Here is a 26605-nt window from a genome sequence, read left to right as displayed (position 1 = left end):
TCAGAGGGGTGGCTCTCCTGGGTGTGCATATGGCTTCTGACAGCATCCCCACTGGCCAGGGATGAGGTTTCAGGATGAGGGCACGTAAATGTTTGCTCATCATGTTTTGTCCTAACTCGTGCTGTTCCATGACTTCTGGAACAAAGGACAAATATTCCTTGGGATCTCCCCTTGAAGACATGGAAGGGAGAGAGGGGCACCGAGCGCTTGTGCTGGGTACGGTGGGGTGTGAGCCCAGCTCCCTTTGCAGCGTGGTCATCCGAGCTGACCCCTGGGGACACAGCCATGCTGCCCAGCCCCCCCATCCCACCCACAGCCGCATCGGGCTCCTCGGGGTGAGTGCTGTAAAATACTCCAAAGGGAAATTTCCCTTGCGAATGCGTGTTTCCTTAGCAATCACACAAAAACACCTCAAACTCAAAGCACCCCGGCCCGAGAGTCCTGACCGTGCGCTCGGTTCCTCCGCCCCGGCCGGGGTCTGGGCAGGACCGCGGCCTCCCGGCCGCCCATTACGGCTCATTTCCTGCCCGGGCCGATGGCAGGCGGCCGGGCAGCACTTTCCTTTCCTCAGCCAATTGTATCTCCCATCCGTATCGGAGGATCGCGGGGTGTGAGGCGCGGGAGAGCCCGCGGCCGGTGCGGAGGGCGCCGGCGGGCAGCGGCCCCCAGCCCCGGCACGGCGGCAGAGGAGGAAGAGGGGCGAGGCGGAGGCCCGGGGCGGGCAGACCCCGGGGTCGGGCCGCGCTGGCCGGCCCAGCCCCTTAAATGCAACCCCTGAGGCGGCGGCTTCTGTCTGATGAGACCGCCCCAGGGCTGCCGGCGGCGGGGCGTCGTCTTGGGGACCGTCACCCTCTGCCTGGCCGCCGGGTGGGCTCTGCAGAGTAAGTGTTTCTTTCTCCTCCCCGCTTCCTTCCCCCGGCGCTTTCCTCCTTCTCTTCCTCGCCGCGCTACCCCGGGCTCGGTCCTAGCGCCCGGTGTCTGCGCGGGGCGGTGCGGAGACCCCGGCTCTCCCCGCCCCGCGGGCTCCGGCCTCCCCTTCCCCGGGCACGGGCCCCGGCCCCGGCCGCAGCCGCTCAGGCTGGGCAGCGGCCGAGCGGCGAGAGCTCTGCCCTGCCTGTCCCAAACCAGGAGCGCCCGCCGAGCTGCCGGGGGTGGAGGCCGGGGCCGGGTCACTGTGGGGCTCCGCAGGCTGGCAGCGGTCTGGGAAGGCTGGTCCCGCTCCTCAGGGGACGCGGAGGGCGCTGACAGGGCCAGCCCCGGGCACGGCCCAGCCCTCAGGGACGAGCCCCGCGGCAGTTCCCGGCTGGGCGGCCCCAAGCAGCCGGCGCTCCGCGATGCGATCCCAGCAACGGGACGAAGGAAGCAAGGGAGAGGGAACAGATCCCTGTTAACCGGCCGCAGAGGGCTCGGGTGGCGCTGGGAAGCGCGGCAGTGAGGGCAGGTGGGCTTTAAGGCGGCAGCCCACGGGGGCGAGCGGGCGGGGGCAGCGGAGCAGGGAGCCGGGCTGCAGGAGGCTGCAGCCAGCCCCGCGCCCGACACTGGCGTGGGCAGTGCCACTCGTGGGCTCGGCCTGGACACCTCACGCCGCCTTCCTTCAGGGTGTCCGCTAGCAGAACACGGCAGGCTGGAGGAACTGCGCCCAGAGTTTCACAGCCCTATTTTAGAGCGGACCTCCCCTCCCCAGCCACCCTTCTGATTGCCTCTGGCCGCCAGCCCGTTGCCACCCGCCCCCGGCACGCTGCGGGCCCGGCCGCGTTGCTACGGCCGCCTCTGGTGCACAGAGCCGTGTTTCCAGCGCTCACTCTCGGCCGGGCGAGTACTTTGGAGCGCAGCAGCGTGCCGGGGACAAGCAAACTCACCGGTCCCCTCTTCCCAGTTTTACTGGGCGCGAAGGATCTGGTTCTGCGAGCGGCAGAGCGCAGGGGCCTCGCGGCGGGTGGGTGTGATGTTTGCTCGCAAGGCCGATGCGGCTCTGTTTGGATTAGCCCCGATGAGGCTCTGTTTGGATTAGACCGGTTCAGGTGATCTAAGCGGCCGGCCCATTAAAAATATTTTTAATGGTGAGGTGATCGCATTGCCTTTTTTGGCTTCGTGTCCTCCATCGGGACAGAACGTGCTTGCAAATAATTTAATAGAAGGGGGTTTGTTTTGGTTTGGTTTTTTTACATTGACTTTGCAATCACATATTCAAAGCAAAGCCAAGCCCCTGTCAAAACAAAAAAGATCACTGTGGTGAGACACTCAGTTCCTCTCTAGTCAGAAACAGTGCAAAAGGTTTCAATAAACACACTGAGCTGAAAACAATTAGAACAGTTTGCAGCGATTACCAGAGGTTCCCATCTGTTCTGTTTCTCGAGCTAGCACAAGTCTCTTTTTCACAGCCCTGGTTAGTCTCTCCTGCATGAATGCTGAAGAGTAGACTACAGTTTAACTGAGGACTTCCCTGAATTGTGTCCCTGCAAGGAGTCTGGCCAGTGCAGACGTGACAGGATGCTCACAGAGGGAGAATCCAAGGAGTGTTGTCGTGGAAAGACCCTAGATCCTATCTGTTAAAAATCAGGGTGACTGGGGCTTTCTCCAGTGCTGGTCCCACTGATGAGGACTTGGGAAACAATCTGGCTTCTGGAGCCTCTCTGCCTTACCCTGACCAGCAGACTTAACTGAATTCTGCTAGAGATCCACAAAAGAGTGAAGTCAGCTTGTAATTCATTGACTCATCTCTCCCCATTGGTGTTTGCTCTGGGAGTTTGTCCATGGAGTGTTCTTATTTTTTTATAAGATCTTTAAAAATAATTCATTTCCCTTGGAGGTCTTTTTTTTCCTGTTGCCTTTTATAACCATTCTTTTCCCTGAAGCCTCCACAGAACCTCCAGGAGCATTCCCAAGGGTGCTGCTTTGCACTCCTTCAGCACAGCTGAGGGTCTTGTCCTGTCTCCCCACTGCTTTACAGACATTTGCAGCTCAGCATTGTTTTTTTCAGTTCTGCTTTTGCAGTCAGGCTGTTCCCACAGTATGAGAGAAGAGCAGATGAGCTGCTCCAAGCCAAACCAGGAAGAGGCATTCGGTGGTGAGGCTTACTCTGTGTTTTATTTGCCTTTTGTCTGGTTTAAGTTTTGCAGGTAGATAACAGGATTTCTGTCTCTGGCCAAGTGTCTCAATCACGCCATTTTAATTATAAAAAGAATGTATGCCAATAAAACTCAGCAGTTTGGTGCTCATCCAAATGTTCATGCAGAAATAGCCACACACACACACGCAAAAATGATTGCAGTTACACATTAAACTAAATGGTCAGTTCAGTTTCACGGTGTTATGAACAGCTCTGTAATCACATCAGTAGGAACTAGGTGAGAATTAAATATTCATTCACATGCATTTTTTGCCTGGAACATGAAGTCTCTAACTTTGCATGACACACTGTACCTTTGATCACATGGAGTTCATCTGCTCTGGCACATCACTGGCTGCCTTAGTGAAGCTATTGTCTCAAATGTTGATTATGCATCCTGAAAACATGATGAAGTCCCTGCCAAATCTTCACATATTTAAGCCTTCTGTGGTTCTTGCTTTTGGAGGATGGTTGTTAATTACTGTTACCTTGGCCATGATGATTACACTTTGCATTTAAATGCTGGATTTTAAAAGAAAGCCAGTTACTGATGAATACAAAACCTGCTCAGTTTTCAGAAAAAATGTTATGCTCCCTTGCCCAAAAAGACTTTTCCAAACTCCCTCTACTTGGGTAACAAAACACTGTTTCATACGCAGTTACTTGTCCTGTGTGGTGGAAGTATTTCTCCCATCACCAATTAAAATGTGTATTTAATATGCCTGTTCCTTTTATGGTCAGCAGAAAGGAAGAGAAGCTGCAAAGCATAATCTATCCTCTCTTAAAGCAAACCACTGAGATAGGTAGGATGAATCACACCCCAGAGGTCCCATCCTGCCCTGGACAGTGAGTGCTGCATCACCTCCACACTCATCACCCTCCTTTGTCTTTCAGCTCCCGGAGGAGTATCATTAGTTGTCCCACAACCCAACATCAATGCAACGGTGGCACAAAACATCCTCCTCTCGGTTGAATACTCTTGCAGAGGCGTCGCCACGGTTGAGTGGAAGCACGTGTCGAGCTGGGGCACCACCAAAATTGTTGAGTGGAGAAGTGGGAATGATGTCAACATATCCACGGTGTACAAGGACAGAGTGACTACCTTTGAAAATGGCTCCATCCAGCTGCTGAACGTGGGCATGAGAGATGCTGGCTACTACTTCGTCACTGTAACGGAGGAGTACGGAACCAACACCTACGGCACCATCGTAGTCAACATCTCCGGTACAAACTAGATGGGAGTTCTTGGCTGTATCCCGTGTTTAAACATTAATCTGCTCATAATCCATTTTGTAACGTTCACTTCCTTTCTGTCCCTCCCTGCAGAGATTATCTATGAAGATTTACATTTTGTAGCAGTTCTCTTTGCATTTCTTGCTGGAGTGTCGGCCATTTTGATCTGCTTCATGTGGCTGTGTAATAAATCTCTGCATCTGTTCCAGAAGACAACGACACCCAAACTAACAGGTATCTCCCTAAGAGTGCAGTCAAGCCACAAAGTCTTGAAGTCTCAATTTTGAGCCTAACATTTGGAGCCTAAATTTTGGCTAGCAGGTCAAGGGAGGTTCTGCTCCCCGTGTCCTCTGCTCTGCTGAGGCCTCATCTGGAGTCCTGTGGCCAGTTCTGGGCTCCCCAGTTCAAGAGTGACAGGGAACTGCTGGAGAGAGTCCAGCACAGGGCCACCAAGATGATCAGGGGACTGAAGCATCTTTCTTATGAGGAAAGGCTGCGGGAACTGGGGCTGTTTAGTCTGGAGAAGAGGAGACTGAGGAGGATCTCGCTGATATTTAGAAATATCTAAATGGTGGATGTTAGGAGGTTGGGGCATCACTTTTTCCTCTGTTGTATCCAGTGACAGGACAAGGGGTAACACCATAAAGCTGGAACACAAAAAGTTCCATTTAAACATAAGGAAAAACTATGTCACTGTTCAGATGTGGGAGCCCTGGCACAGGCTGCCCAGGGAGGGTGTGGAGTCTCCTTCTCTAAAGGTTTTCAAAACCCACCTGGACCGATTCTTGTGTGACCTGACCTAAGTGGATCTGCTTTGGCAGGGGTTCAACTGGATGATCCCTAAAGGTCCCTTCCAACACCTACCATTCTGTGATTCTGTAAGTTCACTTGTGATTTGAGCCATAATGATGCTAAGCAGGGACCAGACTGGAAGGGCTCAGTTCAGTTATCCTGTTCAACCGTTTACCAGCTGAGGCAACTAAATAATAGGTATTTAGTTACAGAACAATCCATAGGACATCTACCTTATACATTTTACATCAGAAACCACCATACACTTCCTGACATTGATAACTGCAAAATTTAAGTAGAAAACCTTTAGCAGAGGGTTGGACTGGATGATCTCTAGAAGTCCCTTCCAATCCCCACCATCCTGTGATTCTGTGAAAAGGCCAGAGCTGCAATAACTCCCCATCAGAGGGCAGGAGACAAAGCTAAGAGCATCAGCAGTGCTCTCAGGGTCTGCACCAGAAGGGTGTCTCCTAGGGGAAAATACTCTAATAGCCCTTGGGAGCTGCCCCCACCTCACTCCATGGAGGACTTGACCTCTCCCTCTCCTCTCAGCCACCCCTGTCATCTGTCCTCATGTTGATCCACTTGTGGACTCCAACAAACGCTGATATCCAACCCAGACTCCCCACAAACACCAGAGAGACCAGGCATGAAAAGCAGACCAAGGGAGCATAAAGCTGCTCTGAAGGGGCCATTCATGTAGTAAAGAACCACCTTCCAAGCCCCAGACAGGGATACAGAGCCTGGGCAGCCAGATAGAGGGTCATGCTACAAGGGGTCTGGGCTCAAGCTCTGGGCACATCCTTGGAACATGAGGTTGCTTTTACTGCTTTAAAACATTGCAGCTGTTTACCTCCCTTCTTTGTAAGTGCAGATACACTAATGGTTTCTTACCCTGTAGGTAGAAGGTCTGCATTTTTTCTCTAATAAGCACTGCTTGAGCTGTTAGATTAAAACAACTGCCTAACCATTGGTATTTCATGAGACCAACACAGATACTCCAGAATCCTAAGCCTCGTGGCTCAGACTTTGTGTCAACTCTGCAAAACCTGACATGAAAAGTGATCAATTTGGCTTGACCTCTCTCTTCCTTTCTGCTGCTCACCTACAGCCCTAAGGGCTGCTGCTGTTTTCATGGTGCACACATTGCTCACAAGCTTCTGTAGCTACTGGAATTTTTCCTATCACACCAGAATATACATGGTTTTGTTTGAATAAAGCCTCTTCTTCCTCCAGTTAAAGCCAATCTTCCTACAGAGCTGAATCAAATACAGTTATTTGACAGAATTCAGGAAAGTCACAGTTCTGGAGATTTTCTCAGTCACCCCTAGTCCAAAGCAGGGACCTAACTTTGTCCCAGTTCCACCTTAGGAGAGCTCTCCTTTCAGAAGAGAGGTATAAGGACAGGCCCTATGGACTTCAGCTTTCCTAGTTCCTTTACTCTTTGGAAGAAACCAGTCACCTTAAAAGACTGTGAGGGACTCCTAATGCAGTTAAAAGATGTATTTAAAACTTCATTGTAGATGAGTAGGCTTGAGCTAATATTAAAAAGTTCAAAATGTCTCAGCTATTAACACAGTGTTGTTAATTTTGGAACACTGTCCTTCCAGTCCATTCACCAATCAATAACAATATCCTTTCATTTGCAGCAAGTACAACTGAAGAGATTGAATTGGAAACCATTGAGTGTTAGCCAAGGACTGTCTCATAACAAAAAAATAACAACTCTACCTCAGGAGAAACTATGGGCACAGAAAGCAAGAAGAAACCTAAAAGGTAAAATGTTTGTGACTACTGCAGAAACATCCTGGCTTGCAGACTAATTAGATATTAAGTCAGCAGTGTCTGATGGAGCTGTTGTGGCCTTTTCAGTTTTGAGCTCAGCTAGCCAAGGCTAGTATGCTTTCCTGCTGAGCACAAACACTTTTTTGTGGGTAATTAATAAAATCTACAGCCTCTGCCACTCTTAAAAACAACCAACCAATCCTTTCAGATCAGCCCATAAGGGAAATGATCCTGGTCTTGAAGGATACCTGTGTTTTGGCTACAGCAAGTCTCCTATTACAGACCAGCCATTAGCATCCTTCCACATAGTAAATTTAATGTCTAATTACAGTATTACATTAAAATATTAATTTCAAGGATTGAATCCTGTTTATTGCACCTCTGCTGCTACTTTTGGGCACAAGGAATGTCCTGAACCTCTGAAGACAAACTGTAATTCTTCATGAGACAAAATTGACTTTGAAACAACACCAAGCTGGTCAAAGTTCCCCAACTTACATTTCCAATTGCTGACACTGCCCCAGGATATTAACACACAGTTTATGACATTTCTATAGAGAAGGCTGGTAAACAAGGAACCCTGCACAGGCATGGAAGAGGACGCTGTCTGTAGTGACTGGAAGGGTTAGTTAGAATACCGACCCACCCCACCACTGCACATCTGCTTGGTGGAAGAACATTGGCTTTTGTGAGTGAGAAAGCACTAAACTTAGCAAGCTTTAAATTATCCTGTTTTGCTTTTGTAACAAGATTACTGTAGTGTGAAATAAATTTTGAGAATGAAAGAGACAATGGACTGGTCTGTGTCTGCAGATTGCCACGTGGCTGCTTGAGCCCAGCTGCTGCTGACGATTCTCTCACACTTCATCTCACGTGTTTGCAAAAAGCTTTTACAGAATGGGCTGACAGAGATTCCCCTTTGGACAGGAACTGCAGTGCTCAGGCATGAGGAGACTATGGGTTAGATTTGGAAAGGCAAAGAACTTCTCAGTCAGTACAGAACGATGCAGGTCACTGCCAAACAGGCTCTGCCCAAAGTTCCCTGGACACAATACCTTTAAAAAGTCATCCCTGGACTGACCTGGCCCTTTCTAGTGAAAAGGGCCTCTCACCTACTTAGAAATTTAGGGACCAAATTCAGCTGGTTGCTTCTTCCTGCATCTAGCAGAACAGGTCAAAAAAAGTGAGAAATTGAAATAAATAAATAAATGGATCCCAGCTATAGCACAGCTCCGAAAGGTAACATCTTGTTCTACTTCTTCAAGAATGTACTACAGTTGAGTGAACTAAGCTTTGACAACATAGAAGTTGCAAATGCATCAGTTTCTAACACCAAGCTCAAAGTACTTCCTAAATTATCCACATAGCCTGTGGAAAAAAGTTACTTTTTTCTGTTGATTTATTCCAGAATTTTTTTATTCCCTAAATATTAGCACTTGAAAGGCTGCAGAACCAGGCAGAGGAGACTGGGGGGAATCTCACTCATATTTACAAATATCTAAATGGTGGGTGTCAGGAGGTTGGGACCTGGATGAGGGGACAGAGTGTACCCTCAGCAAGTTTGCTGATGACAAACTGGGAGGACTGGCTGATTCCCCAGAAGGCTGTGCTGCCATTCAGCGGGATCTCGACTGGCTTGAGAGTTGGGCAGAGAGGAACCTCATGAGGTTCAACAAGGACAAGTGCAGAGTCCTGCATCTGGGAAGGAACAACCCCATGCACCAGCACAGGCTGGGGGTCAAACTGCTGAAGAACAGCTCTGCAGAGACCTGAGAGTCCTGAATGATAATAAGCTAAATATGAGCCAGCAAAGTGCCCTCGTGGCCAAGAAGGCCAATGGCATCCTGGGATGCATCAAGAAGAGTGTGGCCAGCAGGTCAAGGGAGGTTCTTCTCGCCCTCTACTCTGCCCTGGTGAGGTCTCATCTGGAGTCCCGTGTCCAGTTCAGGGCTCCTCAGCTCAAGAGGGACAGGGAAGTGCTGGAGAGAGTCCAGCACAGGGCCACCAAGATGATCAGGGGACTGGAACATCTTTCATATGAGGAAAGGCTGCGGGAACTGGGGCTGTTCAGCCCGGAGAAGACTGAGGGGAGATCTTATTAACATTTATAAATATCTAAAGGGTGTGAGTCAGGAGGTTGAAACATCCTTTTTTTCTATAGTAGCTAGCAACAGGACAAGGGATAATGGGATGAAGCTGGAACACAAAACGTTCCACTTAAATATAAGAAAAAACTATTTCACTGTTGAGGTGAGGGAGCCCTGGCACAGGCTGCCCAGAGGGGTTGTGGAGTCTTCTTCCTTGGAGGTCTTTAAGAGCTGCCTGGACATGTTCCTGTGTGACCTGATCTAGGTGACCCTGCTTCTGCAGGGGGGTTTGACTAGATGATCTCTAAAGGTCCCTTCCAACCCCTACCATTTTATGATTCTATGAGTGTGAAGTTTTTCATTAGGCTGAGCTGAATGAACAGACTTGTTTAGAAAGTATGAAGAGCCCAGCTTGCATTTGAACACCATTGCTACCTGTTAACATTGACCTGAGTACTGTAACTGCCAAAAGAAAAGTCAGGACAGTCTAGACAGTGTAGCTGTAGCGATCAATTACACTTTTAAACTACAATATTTGAAAATTGAGATGGAAAGTAGGAAACGACCACTTAAAATTCTTTCATTTTAGATGCATTATAACAGCAGTGACAAGTTTCCAGCACAGTTGTTCCACCTCTCCCAGCCTGGCTAAAGACAGGACAACTTAAAGCATCAATCCTTGGCTACTGGTGCTGGCACCAGCCTCACTTTTAGGTAGTTATATCCTAGATGAACAAAAGATTCAAACAATATTGAGTGAGGACACACAGAACAGTAAGCGAACAACCGTTCTTACTCCACACGTAAACTCCATACAGAACAGCAGCAAATTGAATATTTAGAGCATTCCAATTGATCAAAGGGATTCAGACATTTTGCTTTTAAACTTTAATTAAAGAGTTGTCCAAGTTCACAAGATTGCTTTGGCAATCAATTGCGAAGGTTTTAATCATCCACTAATGTCTTCATTTCATGTTCAAAGATGCACTACCAAGAATTTCAACACTGTCCCTCTGGCAGAAGCCTAAAATGAAAAAAAATGAGGAATCCCTGTGTATCCAGCACTACAAATACAGACTCCAGCTACCTAATCATTCTTTTTACATTTTTATTATGTTTTTGCAGCTAGGCTTGGAAGTCTTGACAAATGTCTTCACTGCTAACATGCAGTGCTTACACTTTTGCAACACAAGAGAAATCCTCTTGCAGAGAATCATAGAATGGTAAGGGTTGGAAGGGACCTTCAGAGATCATCCAGTCCAACCCCCCTGCAGAAGCAGGTTCACCTAGATCAGGTTGCATCTGTTGTTTCTTTTCAGGAGACAAATCCTGCAACTATGAGAGCCTACACCTTGGTAACAAAGAGCTTGTTTGACCACGAGGCTATCACTACATGCAGACCTATGAATTTAGGTTGACAACAGTGAAGTGTAAAGACACACTCATCTTCTACTTATTAGTAAGAGAAGATTGGTTGTGTTGCCATGAGTCAAAGCAGCCTCATATCACTGGATGCACAAACAGATGCATCAAGCTGTTGGCTGAACATTCACCAAGGAGCAAAACCCCTCTCTGCCTGTAGCCATAAAAAGTCTGCTCACCAAGCAATGCAGGACCTGGCCTCACAGCTGTTCCGTAAGTGTAGTAGTTTTGTCTGGGCCAGGTTTTGGTAGCAGGGGGCTACAGGGATGGCTTTTTTAAACAAAGAGATGCCAGAAGGTTCCCCTGTAGCTGACAAAGCCAATATCAGTCAGCTCCAAGATGGATGTGTTGCTGACCAAGGCCTGGCAATTGGTGTCTGAGGTAACACCTCTGTGAATAATGTATTGGAGAAGGGGAAGAAGTTGCTGTGCAGTTTCTGAACTGCAGCAGCAACACGGAGTGAGAATGTGAAAACATCTCCACAGACACCAAGGTGAGTGAAGGAAGGGGAGGAGGTGCCCAGACACTGCAAGAGAGATTCCCCTGTGACTTGCAGTACCTGAAAGGAACTTGTAGCGAGGTGGGGGTCAGTCTGTTCTCCCTAGTAACAAGCAATAGAACGAGAGGAACCAGCCTCAAGTTGTACCAGGGGAGGTTCAGGCTGGATATGAGAAGGAATTTCTTTCCTGCAAGGGTTGTCAGGTATTGGAATGAGCTGCCCAGGGAGGTGCTGGAGTCACCGTCCCTGAAGATATTTAAGAGACAGGTGGATGTTGCACTTAAGGAAATGGTCTAGTGGTTGATACGGCTGGGACAAGGGCTGGACTCGATGATCTTAAAGGTCTCTTCCAGCTGAAATGGTTCTATGATACTATGGTAAGGCAGCTGTGCCCCTGCAGTCCATGAAGGCCACCAGGGAGCAGAAACCCACTCACAGCCCATGGAGGAGCCCACGCCGGTGGATGCCTGAAGAAGGCTGTGACTCTGTGGAAAGCCAACACTGGAGCAAGTTCCTGGTAGGATCTGGAAGTCCATGGAGAGAGGAGTCCAGGCTGGACCAGGACTTGTGATCCTGTGGAGACTCACATTAGAGCAGTCTGTTCCTGAAGGACTGATTCCCATAGATAAGACTCACACTGGAGCAGTCTGTGAAGAAGTGCATCCCATGGGAAGGACCCATGTTGGGAGAAGTTCATGGAGGACTATCTCCCATAGGAGAAACCCAGCGCTGGAGCAGGGGAAGTGTGAGGCCTAACCCCCATTCCCTGTCCCCCTGCACTGCTAGGAGGGAGGAGGTAGAAACTTGGGAAGAAGGAGGGGTGAGGGGAAGTGTTTTAAGATTCAGTTTTATTTCCCATTTCCTTGCTTTGTTTTGATTGTTCATTAATAAATCAAACCATTTCTCCCCAAGTTGAGCCTGTTTTGCCCATGACACTAATTGCTGAGTGATCGCCCTGTGCTTATCTCCACTTACAAACCTCTCGTTATATTTCTCTCTCTCCCCTGTCCAGTTTAGGAGGAGGAGTGACAGAACAATTTGGTGGGCACCTGGCACCCAGCCAGGGCTAAACCACCACACTATAACTTATCCTTCTTTCAAGATCAAAAGACCATTTTCAACTACTATTTCTTCATTTTCATAAGTTGTCTGGGGTAACTCATCAGACCCTGAAAGAAAAACCCTTTTTCTTACAGTTCAGTTATGCAGAAACAACTACTTCAAGGAATTAAAATGACAAGGTGTTCTACACTGGCAAACACCAACCAAAGAACAGCTGCTTTGGACAGACCCTCAGCAGCAGCTTGCCACAAGCAGTTGTTTAATACATATTTCCTACAAATATTCTTTATTGCTCAAGAATACAACAACATAACAACTGTCACACATATGACGTTCGACTCAAACATCTCCTACGTGCAAGAAATTCATATATATATACACACATTCCCCCCTCCAACACAAAGCATGGACACAGGTCTGAAGTAGTTCATATGGACAGGCTTCTAAAGACCTTTAGCAATTAACCATCAAACAAAAGAAAAGCTTTGTACAATACTTACTAGAAGCATCAAGAAAGCTACAGTTACAGGCAAAAAAGGCAAAACCACGACCTTTTTATTTTAAAAGGACTCAAAAGAGCTGATCTTCAGGAGGATATTCTTGTTTCTCTGGATCATAATTAGTAACAGTGCAGAAAAACAAACAACATACCAAAAAAATCTATAGCACAAATGTGGAGATCCAAAGTTTCCTGTGTAGGTCACATGCTTTTATCCAGACATGAATTTACACACCTTCCCCACAGACTCAACTGGTCAGAATGTAACAAGCATTTACCCTTTCCTCTACCTGCTTGCAAAGAACATGGGCAGAAAACACAAAGTGGCTCCTCTATAGCCATCAGAGAGGAAAAATGTTTGCCACAAGCTGTGACTCCATAACACTCTCAAACAAATTGCTAAGTAAATATATCTCTCAAAAAGAAATGGGTCACCCAGAAGCCACATCAATGTACAAACTCCAACTCAGGAACATCATGCAGTGATAAATGTTCCTTGATTCTTAAGTTCTCTTTAGCCTCAATTCGTGACAAGGGAGCTCAACTTCTCCTCTGTGGTTCCACTTCTTACCAAATAAGCTTCCCCAAAGAGAAGTAATTCCCTGGCCTGTAAACCACTAAAAGGCTTATGAATAGCACAATTCAATCCTACTAATTTTCTTCTTTCAGAAATACTTTCAAAGATCTATTGAGAAAAAGCAAGGGTATAAGGGGAAAAGAAACAACTCTTGGAGTGTAAACTTTTCATGTAGTGAAAGACAACTGAATTTAATTTTATAGAAGACAAACACATGAATTGCTCATCTCTGTTACTGCTGATAGAGCAATGTGCAGGGCTACAGCTGAAAAGAGCTTTCTCCAAAAGTGGTACTGCACATGTCATTGCAAAAAGTTTTCTTACCAACACTACAGTGGACAGATCTGTACAGGATATCACTTTGGGTTTGCCTCCTTGTGCTGCCCCAGGGTTTCCATCTGCCTTTGCTGCAGAGGCAGTGGTGGCTCACAGCAGAGAGACCTCAGCACGGCGTCAGGGCGGCCATCAGCAGTTCCATCTTGTAGACAAAGTTACGCCCTTCCATTTTATTCCACTGCACTTCCTTGAAGGGCCCTCGAAGATGGTTCCACTTGTTGTCTTGCAGCACATCACCTTTGGGGAGATCCTTGCACTGACTGCGTGGAAACTGAACCATGACTTTGCTGCCGCTTTCCGGCCCGTTACGTACTGTGATGAACAGAGATGTTTATGAGCATCTGCACACTGTAGGAATTCCTCACACTGAATATCCTTCCTTGTGTATGTTACACATTACCCCTACTCAATTACAAACTTGCTGAAAACAAACAAGGGAAATTACTTTGCTATTTTTTTAATAGTTTTTCTATTTTGTGTCTCTCATCTCCTGCTTCTCTGGGATTTTGCTGCTTTAGCAATATGCATTCTTGGTTAGGGCAAAGCAGAGAAACATTTGACAAAAAAACCTCCACAAATCAACCCCTAGATGTACACCTTTACAAATCCATTTCTTTCTCCCTAATGATGTCAGGAAGGGCAAAGGTTTTGTTTTCTGATTCTTACCTTGGATGTATTCCCCACCTTTCTGTTGAAAAATGTGATGAAAAATGTATTGTTTCTAGTGCACTTATCTCAAACAGACAGGAATGAAGTCACTCAGGATAGCTGCTGCTTTTAATCACAAATTCTGCAAGACTGGTGGAGCCATGGTGGTGATCTATTGGCCTGAATGGGTTCTCTGTTTTGATTTTGGTTGGTAGTGACACGTGTTTGCTTTTAAATAAGCAGATAGGGAGATAACACTTGGCCTTCTCCTCCCCTACCAATCTAGTCTTCTACAAAGAGATGACCATCAAGCTGAGGGAATGTCATTTCTCCTTCATAAATCCATGCTGACTATTCCCCATCACCTGAAAACTGCTTCCGGGACTGTTTTTTTGCCTCATCATCCCAGTAATTGCAATAAGGCTGACCAGACTGTAGCTCCCCATGTTCTCCTTCCTAAATGTGACATCTGCCTTCTTCCAGTCCTCAGAAACCCTTCCTGATCATCATCACCTTCCAGAGACAATCAGGAGTGACCTTACAATGACATCAATCAGCCTCCTCAGCATTCATGGATACATCCCATGACCGTGTTCAAAGGGTCTTTAACTCAATCCTCTGCTATCCAGGGTAAGTTGTCTTTGGTCCAAAATCCCCCACAGGGCTAAGAGACCTGGGATTCTTGAAGGTCATTGAGTACCTTGACCTTTCTCCATGTCCTGTACCAAGTCTTCTCCCCACTTAACAGTAGGCCCACATTTTCCTTCATCTTCCTTTTGCTGCTAACAGACCTGTTGAAGCTTTTCTTGTCCTGTACATCCCTCACTGGATTGAACTCCAGATGGGCTTTAGCTTTCCTATCCCCCTGTCCCCATGCTTGGACAGCCTCCCTCTCTTTCCCCCAGGTCAACGGATCCTGCTTATAATCTCTTACAACTTCCTTTGTGTGTCAAGTTCAGTCAAGAGCTCCCTGTTCATCCCCACAGATCTGTCACCTTTGCATAGCTTCCTGCACATAGGAATGACCCTTCTTGAGCCTGAAAGAGGTGATCCTTGAAAAAAAAATAATCAACCATCTCTCTTGGACTCCTCTCCATCCCCCAGGTATCCCAGAGGATTCTTCCAAGCAGACCAAAGCCTGTTCTCATCAAGTCCAAAGATACGATACTGTTTGCCTTGATCTCTTCTCTCTTGTTTGCTGTAACCCATTTTTTCTATGCTAATTCTAGGAATATTTTAAAGCCTGTGTAAACTCCATTGGGTTTCTATTAAGTGCCTTATAGGGCTAAGTATTGCTTCTCTTTAAGTGTCAATTCTACACATCAAAGGATTATTTCTAGAATATTTTGCTATAAATTGATGTTATTTTAGAAAAGTCTAGACACCATCTCAGAAAGACACTTGCAAAACCAATACAATTCACTTAAGAATATTAAGATTTTCCATACATTTGCAAGAGACCACAGTACCTGAGATGGCATAGTCCCCATTTGGTGACGCTACAGTTATTGCTGATGCATTGCCAATGCTCTCCACTGGCCCCAGACCAACGTGGTTACTGAAACTCAGCACGTGCCAGCCCATAACTTTGGCAAGCTGCTGAACTGCATGTACTTGGTGCTGTGACATCTGAAAGACAAGAGGTTCATCTTCTGTTCAGTATTTGCACACCACATAAAGAACTGCTTGCTTGTCTTACCAAACATTTAATCTTCTGCTGTACAGTAGTTTTTCACAGTTACTTTGTCTTATAAAGTTTTCTAGCTTCAGAGTAAGGGTTTTTTTAAAAAAACATATATGCTATATGAATGCCAACAGAGCTTTGTGGTGTTTGAATTCAGAACTAGTTCCTCTCCAGATAGAGAAGACCATGGCATTAAGCACACTATGCAGTTAGTTTGATTTTTCACAGCTATATGGGCCTACGCATTTTATTAAGGATTGCTTTCAATTTACAGAAATCTTTATTTAATTCTCAAGAACTAATTCAAGTGGTATGAACAGAACTTTAAAATGATGAGTTTTTTGAATAGAAATAAGACTCCTGCTGTAAAATATATAAAATAGGTAAGGGTATTATCACGGCAAACTCAGGACAAAAAGAAGTTGAGGTTCTCAGATGCATGATTATCTCCACTAACGCTCAAGTGTAGGCATTGAGCTTTAACAGCTTCAAAGTTTAAATGCTAATGTTTTCCTGTATCACAACTGAACAGCAGTTCTCTGTAAACAAGTCTGAAAACACTTGACCACAACCAGAATCTGTTTCAACTTGTTTTCTGTGTCGTGGAGTTTTGTACAACTGTGGCAGACCAACCACTGTTATTACAGACCTGCATTCTGACTACTTATAATGCATAGTAGGGACACTGACACTTCTGAATAAAACTAGCAGCTTGCTCTAAGCAATTAAGAAAACACAGTTCATTCAGGCATCAGCTGATTTAGTAATGGCTGATGCAAAGTGAACATTAACAAGACAATGTTGAAATGGCACTAATTGTAGGCTCATTAAGATCTCTGCTCTAGACAGGACATGGTTACAGTAACACGTTACTGTGTGCTATGACTCTCAGACTTGTTCTGCAGTAAGCAAAAATCTCAGTGCTCTCATAATGAGTAGCATAAAAAAGTATTTTAAATAGAAGGGAAAAAATACTATTACTACTGGTCCTAGTAAAAACTGGCATTAGATTTTAGTAAGAATTGCTAAAGTTACTATACAAACACACTGAAAAATTCAGTCATCCACCTTCCTATTTTCACTATCTTTACTTGAAGTTTTCTAACATTTTCTACACAAAAGTGAGATGCTAACTTCTCTTTCTTGTAGTGTCTGAGAAACAGAAGAACATGTATGAGTCTACCTGAGATAAAAGAAAATCCTGTAGTTCTTGCTCTTGATGGGACAACGTAATAACTCTTCCATCTCTGTGCACAACTCTGATCTGCTCAACTCCAATGTTCAGCTGCAGTTGAATGGATCTTTTAAGACAAGATGCATATTGAATCAAAATGCATTACAACAGTGATGAAAATGAGACTCAGAAAACAAGAAACTAAGAACACAAGATCCCTCCCATTTGTTGACAAGAGCCTTAAGATGAGGATGGTGCAAACCCTACAGAACACAACAGCAACTCCAAACACTTCAGTTTCACCACTCACCACAACAGCTCCCGGCCTGACACTGTGCCCTGCCCAGAGGCAGGGTGTGTGTTCTCAGGACCTGCTCTGTCCTACAGCCAAGATTTGGGCAGCACCTGTACCCTGGAGTGTGACTGCGCGTTGCCCCCGTGACCACAGTGTGCGTCATGCTGTGGGCACAGCCAGAGCACTGCTTGAAGTGGTCATCCACTGTCAAGGCTTCACTTAATTCACTGTGCTGAGCACACAGACGTTTCTGGAATGAAATCTCTTATTTCAATGACAACTAATGGCATGAATGACAAGGCCCACATTTCAGTACCTATGCAGCAAAGCTAGTGCTGAGCACTGACCAGCCTATAGTTTAGAATCCAGCACAAAGATACTTCTATTCAGTGATCTCTGTCCAAAGTGAATCCCTTCTTAAACAGACACTTTCAATTCCTTCTTTGAAGGGAAACTGTGCTAGACTTACTAGGTTTCTCCATTGAAGTATAACATGGATGAAGAGTTTTCTTAGGGTGGCTGTTCTCCCTCCCCAACTCAGAAAAACAAACACACACACACAAATAACAGGCTCCTACTTCTCTTCCTGAAGAGAATATAACACACAACTGAATATACTGTATTCAGTGTAAACCTGTAAAACACAACCTGAATACACTCTGCCATTGCTGAATGTTTCTACAACTAGAAGGGCATGTGGATTTTCATACTTACTTGCATATCTGTTCATATCCTTGAGATGTTATTAGAACTTTAACACTGGATTCATAAACATCATTTATATTGGACCAGTGGGCCTGAATCTGAGGATCCTCAATACGACTGGCCAGACTGTCAATGGTTCGAGCAGTCCTACAAGACAAAGACACATTCTGTGCACAATAATGTAAAGTTTTGGGCTGTGATCTCCTTTAAAGGAAATGAGCAGGTTTAGTTGGGATTTTGGGGATCTTTTTGTGTCACACCAGAAAATAAAAGGCAAATTTAACAGAACCATGTGGATCAAAGTTCTATTTCAGTATCATTCTGGCACTAATGTTTACTCCATACATTTCACATGGATTCTACAGCAGAATTCAAACGGTATTGCCCAGTACCAGCTATTGCACAGCAAAAGATACTAAAAACTATTGAGGCAGTTTAAGAAAAGTGGGGACAATTATCAGCAGCTACATCAAAACTGTTACATAGATCTTGAAATCTGAAGGGGTTTTTCTTACTAGCTGCATGTTGCCTGCTCAATTTCATGATATCAGTAAATACTTAAAGACTATTTTAACAGTGAAGGAAGAAGCAGCTGGTTTTAAGAACAGTGAAAAAAGATCAATGGTATTCTATATAATGGAACATGTTATTGTCCCTTTAACAAGAACAGCTTGTGACCTACCTGCGTCTCAGAAAGATATGCTTTGCCTGCTTTATTATCTTTTCCAGAAGTCCCTCATTGGACTGTAAAGAACTGATATCATTTTTATCAAAAGCCTGAGGTCCTGCAAGTCTCATTCTCTTATGGCCAAAAGGTGCACTAGCTGGATGGGGCATCACTGTTGAGCTCAGGGTTTGTTTGTGACACTGCAACAAACAGATGTTACAAAGAGATCAAAGTATCTGTAAGAAATAACGTGTAAACTACAATCTGCCACTCAGTTCACAACAGGTTTTTTGAAGTGTACACACTTTCAAAAAGCACAACTTTTTTACTCTATAAACTTGACAGCACTTTAAAGCCAGCTTCACATTCATACTTTGCCTCCCGTGTTTATGCAGGTCTTTCAAACCTTAGCGCTGGCTAACAAAAATGTGGTGGCATAGCAACAGCTCCTACTAATAAATCTGCCTGTGGATACACAGACCTCTGGAGGCAGACAGAACAGTCAAACAAAAATAAAGAAAGCATTTATGAGATATGAAGTTGAGCTCCAAAAAAGATTTAGCATCATGTTCAAGGTCAAGACAAGAAATTGACATCTGAGCTGGGCACCGAGCCAAAGCTTCATGTTGAATAACAGCGGACGTGACTGCATGACTTGCAGACCCACGCTCTATGGAGATGAACACTCTCTGGAACATGGTTTCACAACTGCTTAGACATGTAAAATTGTGCTTCTTTCCTGAACAGACACAGCCTCAAACTTCCATCCCTGGTCCTTCTGCTAGGCTACATGAGAATCTAAACACTGAAGCAGAGAAGTGGGCTCCAAAGAAGCAGAGTTATTACTGTAATTTATTGTTCTTCCTTCATGAGAGCACATTCTGAACAGATGCTCACTTGAGGTACTGGACAAGCACTAAGTAGACACAAAGGAGAAAGGGAGGCTGATGGGATGTACAGGAAGAACCTTGCACACCTCTTCTGAAGTGAGCAGCTGGGCGTGAGGTTAAGTAAAGAATTCGTGTCCCACGGAACTAGCACTCCTGGCGCACCTGCACACAACAAAACCGAACGGTCTGTTGCATGACAGATAGAGACTGGCCTCTAGTGGCCCTCTGTAGTTACAACAGGGCTGCACGATAAAGAAGATTTAATGGAGGCCCAAAAATTCTTCAGTACTTGACCATAATTGCATTACCTCTCTGATAAGCTGATGCAAATTATGTTCCAGAACATAGAGATGATCCTCTGGATTCTGTTTTTCAGAAGCAGACTTCTGTGATTTTTTGTCGTTGGAAGAGTGACAGAGGGAAATAGACAACTGCAAACCTGTACACAGCAGATGAAAAAAAACCATTAAAATGAGGATCATTATACTTTTGAAGAAGGCTACTGAGAACTGCTTTTCTTCATGTTTCACAGTCAGTTTTACAATCAGTACTCACCATATGAGAGAAAAATCCAAGACTGATATTGGAAAGCACAGCATCAAAGGTGAGTAACTCACTGCTAACTAACTTCACACCAATTCCTATGACTCCATTCCACACATACAGAAAAAAAAACAAGCCCCCAGGACTCCGCTCCTTCCCCAAAGAAGGAAGGAGTTTTAAGCAATCCAGAAACATATTCTTCACATAAACATATTCTTACTCTTGTAAGAACAAAGGATTCAGCAGCTGACTCTGAGTCATCTTCATGCAGTTTAATTATCCTCACTGAAGACCCTTAGCTTCTGTTCTTCTGAAGCCCCATGAACTCACATCTTACATTTTACCCATGTGCAACCCAGGAGCAGCGACTTATGCACAGCTCCAAACTGCAAAGTGCACACAGCATTACAGTTGACTGTTTTAACTGCTACTGACAAGGAACACAAACAATCCAAAACCCACACACTAATATATGAGTCAATTAGAAATCAAAGTGTGTTAGTTGAATGTTCCTAAAATTAACCAGCACATTTCCAATTCTAGGAAATTCTGGTGTTCAAATCTTTGGAAAGCCAAAGAGAGTGCTCTTTTTAATTTAAGAACAGAAAGTTAAAAAAAAGTCCCATCAAACAGAATTTCAGTTCAAGTTTAAGCAAATAATCATAGCTTAAGAACTCTTTAAAAGTTTGGTACCTGGGAAAGGCTGAGAGATGATCTGATTTTTCACAACAATGTGAGGAATTTGTGATTTAATTTGAACAGCTTCTCGTGATAGTTGGGCAAAAATTTCTTTACATAAGAGAACATTCTGTGCTGTCTCCAACTTTGTCTGCCAGTGTGGAGAACCTGAAAAAACAGAAATCAATGTTTGTTCTGGTACCAGATAGTGTCCAACAGCTGTGAGCAACTGCTAAGACGTAGTAGGGAGTATCTTCTACCCAAATTATTTCCAGAGTTTTATCTCTGTTAAGTAAGCACTTAAAGTAAAATACACTAGTGTTATCTTAGATTTTTACATATATGTATATTGTGAGCTGCAGCTCCCTTCTGCCTATTGCATTCCTAGGCCATTTGGGAACTCTGCTTACCAACCTCTGCTTCTTAAGTTGCAATGACCATCTCTAAAAGTCCCATCCCATCCCTACTATTCTATGATTCTATGAATTTACTTTCAATGATAGCTGTAGCTTTACTAAATTGACTCTACAATTAACTGCCAAATAATGTTAAGTTCATGTATATGCTTTCACAGGATTTATACATTCTTGGGAGATTCTGGTCTGAGTGAACACACAAACTCTATACTATACCCTAGATACCACATGGAACATCTACATAGCACGTATCTACATTCAAAACAGTACAAGCACTGTGCTACAGACCAATGTGGAATCAAATCCTGCCAGTCTCTATGAATTCTAAAGAGTAAAGGATGGAATTTTAATCACAAAGTTTCAGAGTTTCACATACTGGCATGTATCAAATGAATCAATCTACTCTCTGCCAGGTGAGCTGTTGGGAAGGAATGTACATACTGCCAGCATAGTTTCAGATCCAGAGAAAACATACAAGCCACAGAAACAAACGATGCATTTTGGGCAAAGTTAAGAGTGAATGGCCAGCCTCTCAGTTCAGTTGAGCTAAAAGGATGTAACTGGCTGAAACACAGCACCTTGGCTTGCTTTCGGTTCTGCTCTGCAGGGGTTTGGACTAGATGATCCCTAAAGGTCCCTTCCAACCCCTACCATTCTATGATTCTATGACTAAAAGGCGCTCCAGAATACTTCAAACACAGCTCTAGCAATTTTTGTTTCGGAACCTGAGTAAACATATGAAAACTGAAGGAGTATGTTTTGAAAGCAACATATGCACAGCCCAAGCAACGCCTGACAGAAAGTTTCCACGTCAATAAGAATATTCTTGGTTACTCTTGTTTCAAACTGCATGCTAAAGTTTTAAAATAAACATTATATGCAAACTCATTTCTTGAGAACATGCTCAAAAAACAAGATATGGCCAGCTATACCTGGTTTTGATTTTGGCATGGGTCTTTTGAAGAGATTGACTGTCCCAAGGTCACCAATGTCTGGAGCTTGTTTCTGAATAGAAACCTAGGCCAAAGAGAATGTTATTTGATGTTTGTTCTTTGTTGCATTGCATACAAATACCAAAACAAAACCTACACTACATTATTAAAGTGTCTCTGGCAAACCTTGATATAGGCTGATCCTTCTAAATCACTTGGAATTTGAACATCCAAAGGACAGTAGTCCTCGGGTATCTTTTTATCCAGGTCAATGTCAGTGTTCTTTATCACCTCGAATGTGCCATGATGAAGAAAAAGGGAGCCTAAGAAAAGAAGAGCAGAGACATACATACAATATAGAAAGCAGCCTCTGTAAATAATGAAGCTCTTACCTCTGTTTTGGAGGTCGCACTTCACTCAAATTTCTTTAAAAAAAACAGGTGAATTAGAAGGTTCATTGGAGCACATAAGCATCTCAGTTCTCCAGTGTGTGATGTGCAATATTTTACAGTAAGTTAGCAAGTACCATTTGATAATTATGGAAGAAAACCCACTGTTTCAAAATGGTGTTAGTAGATGCAGGGAAGGAGAAAAAAAAAAAGGTATTTGGTTAAAACGAGACAAAAACTTAACTGCCTAAAGTTTTGCAAGCGAAGTAGCTTAAGGTACAAGACCTTCAGTGATTTAAGGGATGATATTTGGCTTGCAGTATCAACACTATGACACTGTTCTGTCTAGAAAAAAACAACTCTTCATGTAGGACTGATATAAACAGATGCCTACAGCTGTCCTAGCTGCATCCCTTCACATCAAGGGCATGGTTCATCTAGTTTACGATAAACCACCTAAAAAGAGATATATACTGGGTTACATCTACAGGTTTTTCATGAACACAAGATGAGTACCCCTAAATCTGTCCTTCTCCTCCTTCACTGATGACAACGTGAGCCCAACATAAGCAGTTCAGGTGCTTGTTTTGTATCTACATCTTAAGTTTCATGAGATTCTGTATTCCCCCTTTCACTCACTAATTGGATCTAGAAGTCTGGGCTGGTTACTGTCTCTTACTGTAATCCATCAAATAATGCATACTCTCAGTATCATTTCTCACAAGTGTAAGAACAACAGGAAAAATGAATCTGTCCTTGACAATGCACTTCAGACATATGGTTTAGTTTTAGGTAGTCCTCAGAGGAGTAGGGAGTACACAATTATGAGTCCCTTCCAACTTGAGATAGTCTATGATTCTATCACCTTTGCTCAGAGGAAAACACAACTCTTCTTCTTTAAATGCTTTACAAATCAACTGTAGACAAAACCCCCAAATTTACAAGGTCTACCTGTCAACTGATCAACTACATCGTCAATGCAGAATGTCTCTGTGTAGCAATATTTACTACAATCCTGCAGAGTTAAGTTTTTAAAATCACTGTTTAGGTTGAAGATGGCAGGGTATTTTTCCTGATAATAAAGCAATTTCCTCTCTTTATAATCCTATCTCATTATTACAATAAACTGTTATTAAATTATATTATTTACTATTTGAGATATTTTATCTCTTTTTCCTGTTACAGCAAAAAAACCCCATAAAAATATCCACTGCTGAGAAAAACAAAAGACAAAACACAAAAGTGTTTACCTGCACTTCTGTAGCTCAAGTCACCAAGAATTTTGTCTCCCACCTTCCTCAGCTTCCAGTGTTGCCTCAGCCTCAGCAGCTCTGAGTTGAAGTCTCTCTGCCGCTTATTTTCCTGGTTTTCTGCAACCGACTTGGATAACCTTTCTGCGCCTTTCAACAGGATTTGAGCTGCTCCAGCTAATGACTTCTTTTTTGAAATCAGTTGGAGAAATTGAGGATTCTAGTAATAATAAAAAAAGAGGAAAAGCTACTTGCACCTTCATGATAAAAACCTTACTATTAGTGGATACGAACTGACAGTGACTTGTAACTCATCTTTTGCTGAATATTCAGCAAATTAAATTATTTACAGTTATTATTACACCAGCATTACATAGCCAGAAGTAGCATTTCTGACTTACAAGTTCAACAAAGAGGCTTTGAAATCATCCTCACCATTCTCAGCGATTCCCTGACCTCTTGTCTGGGGTTTGTGGGGAGCCGCGTTTTTCTTGGTAACAGGGGACAGAGCTGCAGTACATTCCCCACCTCCAGTCCAACTGGGCAATCTGGCACCTCTGCCTTCACTACTTAAGAAGTTATTTATTTACTGCAGCTGGAAGAAGAGGTGCAGGAGTAGTACAAGATGGAAGCAACCATTTGCACCCCACAGTCAGAGGAGGAAGGAAGGAGGAGTGTCAGACCGGAGACCCTCTGCAACCCATGGCGAGAACACAGGCTATACCCCTGCAACCCATGGAGGGCAATGGCAGGACTACCGGTTGCCAGCAGCTCCTGGAGGATCCTGTGCCAGAGGAGATGATAGTCCTCCTGCCCTGAGGCAAGAAACCATCAGGAAAAGACTGACTGAAACCCCCATTCCCTGCCCCCATAAACCATTCAGGGAAGGAGAAGGCAAAGACACCTGGATCAGGGCTCTGAGCCTGGGAATTGGGGAGGGGTGGGGAAAAGTTGGTCTTAAAGGGCTGATTGTGCTCTTCGTCATTGTACTACTCTGTTGTTTTCTGTTTGTTATATTTTGGGGTCTTAAGTTTTCGGCTGGTGGTGGATTAAATGAACCAGCCTTGGGTTTTCTTCCCCAAGTTGAGTAGTCTTGTCTGTTTTGCCTGGGACTATAGGTGGTAACTGATCCCTCCCTGTCCTTAGGACATTTTAAAGGCCCTTGGTACTTGTGGCTTATCATGGTCCTCTGTTCCTAGATGGACCTAAACCTCGACACCCATAAAGCACTCTACCAGCACATCACTGAATGATATAGGTTGAGGGATCTTTAGTCCAACCCCCCTGGCAAAACAGATCCACCTAGGTCAGGTCACACAAGAATGGGTCCAGGCAGGTTCTGAAGACCTCCAAGGAAAGAGACTCCACATCCTCCCTGGGCAGCCTGTGTCAGGGCTCCCTTATCTGAACAGTAAAACAGTTTTTCCTTATGTTTAAATGGAACTTTGTGTTACAGCTTCTTTCCACTACCCCTTGTCCTGTCACTGGATACAACAAAAAAAAGTGCTGCCCCAACCTCCTGACACCCACCATTTAGATATTTGTAAATATTAATAAGATCCTCCCTCAGTCTCCTCTTCTCCAGACTAAGCAGCTAAAATGAACATTTTAGTGAATCCTGTATTTATCATAAACCAATCCCCCCCGCCAGTGAAATAAAAAACCTTATAAAGTATCAAGCCATGTAAACCACACAGCTCAGGACAATGTACCTGCTTTGGAGGAAGAGGATCTTGTACAACTGGATCTAGAGTCATGAACTTTTTATCTTTGACGATGCTAAGGACATCATACAGCACACACATCTCAGTCAAGGCGCTTCTTAAGTTGTTCCTCACTGAATCCCAAGGCCAGAGGGAGGGCTGAAACTTTACCAACCCTGAAAATAACCAAAAAAAGGGAAAAGGGTGATATACACATAGAGTGCAAGGCTCATGCCTAAGACACAGAAAGAGCCTAGTGACGTGAAATCTCGATCTGTCCTTTCCCATTCTGCCGCTGTGAATTGCTGGGACTCGGTCACGAATGCTCGGACCTGACCCACGGGGGCCGGCTGGCCAGGCCTCGGCGCCCGCAGGTCGCGGGCCGGGCTCCACCGCAGTTCGGCAGGCCCCGCCGGCCGCAGCCCGCCGACAGCGCGGAGGCTCCGCGTCCGACCGCGGGCCGCCACTCACCTTCCTCATCCTCCGCCTCGCCCGGCTCGGCCCAGGCGCGGCCCGCCGAGCCCGGCTCGTCCTCCTCGGAGCCGGAGCCCTGGCTGAAGTCGATGCGCTGCGCCAGGCGCGCCAGGTTCTGGGACATGGAGAGCGGCTGCAGGTAGGTCTCGCTGCCATCCAGCCCCACCTCCTGCACCTGCTTCTCGCACGCCGACTCGATGCTGATGCGCACCGCCGGCACTCCCGCCATCTTGGCGCGACCTCCGACCGCGGCGGCCCGGCGTGCGCGCGCACCCGCCCCCGCTACGGGAGCCGCGAGGGGGCGGGGCCGGCGCCGGGCGGGAGCGGCTGCCTCCGGCGCGCGCGCGGCACGGGGCGGCTGAGGGGGCGGCTGAGGGGGCGGCTGAGGGGGCGGCTGAGGGGGCGGCTGAGGGGGCGGCCGGCGGCAGGTGACGGGGCGGCCAGCGGCGGCACCGCAGGGCTGCTTGGAGTTGCCGCTGCGCGGCGATGCCGCGGCCCGTTACCTTACATGGCCGCGTTCTTTCTCCCTCTGGCGTCGCAGGCGAACACCATCGGGTTCGCGCCTTAGAGCTGCTCCGTTTGCTTTTGCACCGTTATGTTTGACCAGAAGTTGGTTTAATTCCTCGTCCTAAACAGGTTCCCTCCTCGTTGCCCATCATCAGCTACGACCACGGAGGAAGCCTGACCGAATAGCAACAAAACCTCACCCAATAATATTGCAACGAAATGAGCGTTTGAATTGAGTCACGACAACTG

At 45.4% G+C, this 26605-nt stretch overlaps 2 protein-coding genes across 7 annotated transcripts; one reads left to right on the top strand and one right to left on the bottom strand.

The window, feature by feature from the left end:
- Positions 1-541: 541 nt before the first annotated feature.
- On the top strand, positions 542-20068 carry VSTM5 (V-set and transmembrane domain containing 5). Of its 5 annotated transcripts, none has more exons than XR_009818311.1 (6): positions 542-881; positions 4004-4333; positions 4436-4576; positions 6784-6910; positions 14540-14679; positions 16883-20068. XR_009818311.1 is itself a non-coding variant. In XM_061991384.1 (4 exons), the coding sequence occupies exons 1-4, from the start codon at positions 797-799 to the stop codon at positions 6825-6827; spliced, it is 600 nt and encodes a 199-aa protein (XP_061847368.1). In that variant the 5' UTR covers positions 542-796; the 3' UTR covers positions 6828-7711. The 5 variants fall into 5 exon arrangements, 2 of the variants coding, with proteins under 2 accessions (XP_061847368.1, XP_061847359.1); XR_009818310.1 differs by having other exon boundaries at positions 14533-14679; XR_009818312.1 differs by lacking the exons at positions 14540-14679; positions 16883-20068 and adding an exon at positions 7277-7711.
- MED17 (mediator complex subunit 17) lies at positions 3150-26125 on the bottom strand. Of its 2 annotated transcripts, XR_009818307.1 has the most exons (13): positions 25847-26125; positions 25385-25551; positions 23673-23892; positions 22220-22356; positions 22034-22118; positions 20701-20853; positions 19773-19903; positions 18590-18774; positions 17917-18054; positions 16917-17034; positions 15519-15678; positions 13390-13713; positions 3150-4989 (listed from the first exon to the last, which is right to left on the bottom strand). XR_009818307.1 is itself a non-coding variant. In XM_061991359.1 (12 exons), exons 1-12 carry the CDS (start codon positions 26076-26078, stop codon positions 13508-13510), a joined length of 1932 nt encoding a protein of 643 aa, XP_061847343.1. In that variant the 5' UTR covers positions 26079-26125; the 3' UTR covers positions 12259-13507. The 2 variants fall into 2 exon arrangements, 1 of the variants encoding a protein (XP_061847343.1); XM_061991359.1 differs by lacking the exon at positions 3150-4989 and having other exon boundaries at positions 12259-13713.
- Positions 26126-26605: the final 480 nt, after the last annotated feature.

This window comes from Colius striatus, chromosome 1 (genome assembly GCF_028858725.1).
Source record: "Colius striatus isolate bColStr4 chromosome 1, bColStr4.1.hap1, whole genome shotgun sequence".
Taxonomy (NCBI): domain Eukaryota; kingdom Metazoa; phylum Chordata; class Aves; order Coliiformes; family Coliidae; genus Colius; species Colius striatus.
This window is presented reverse-complemented; position numbering and strand designations above follow the sequence as displayed.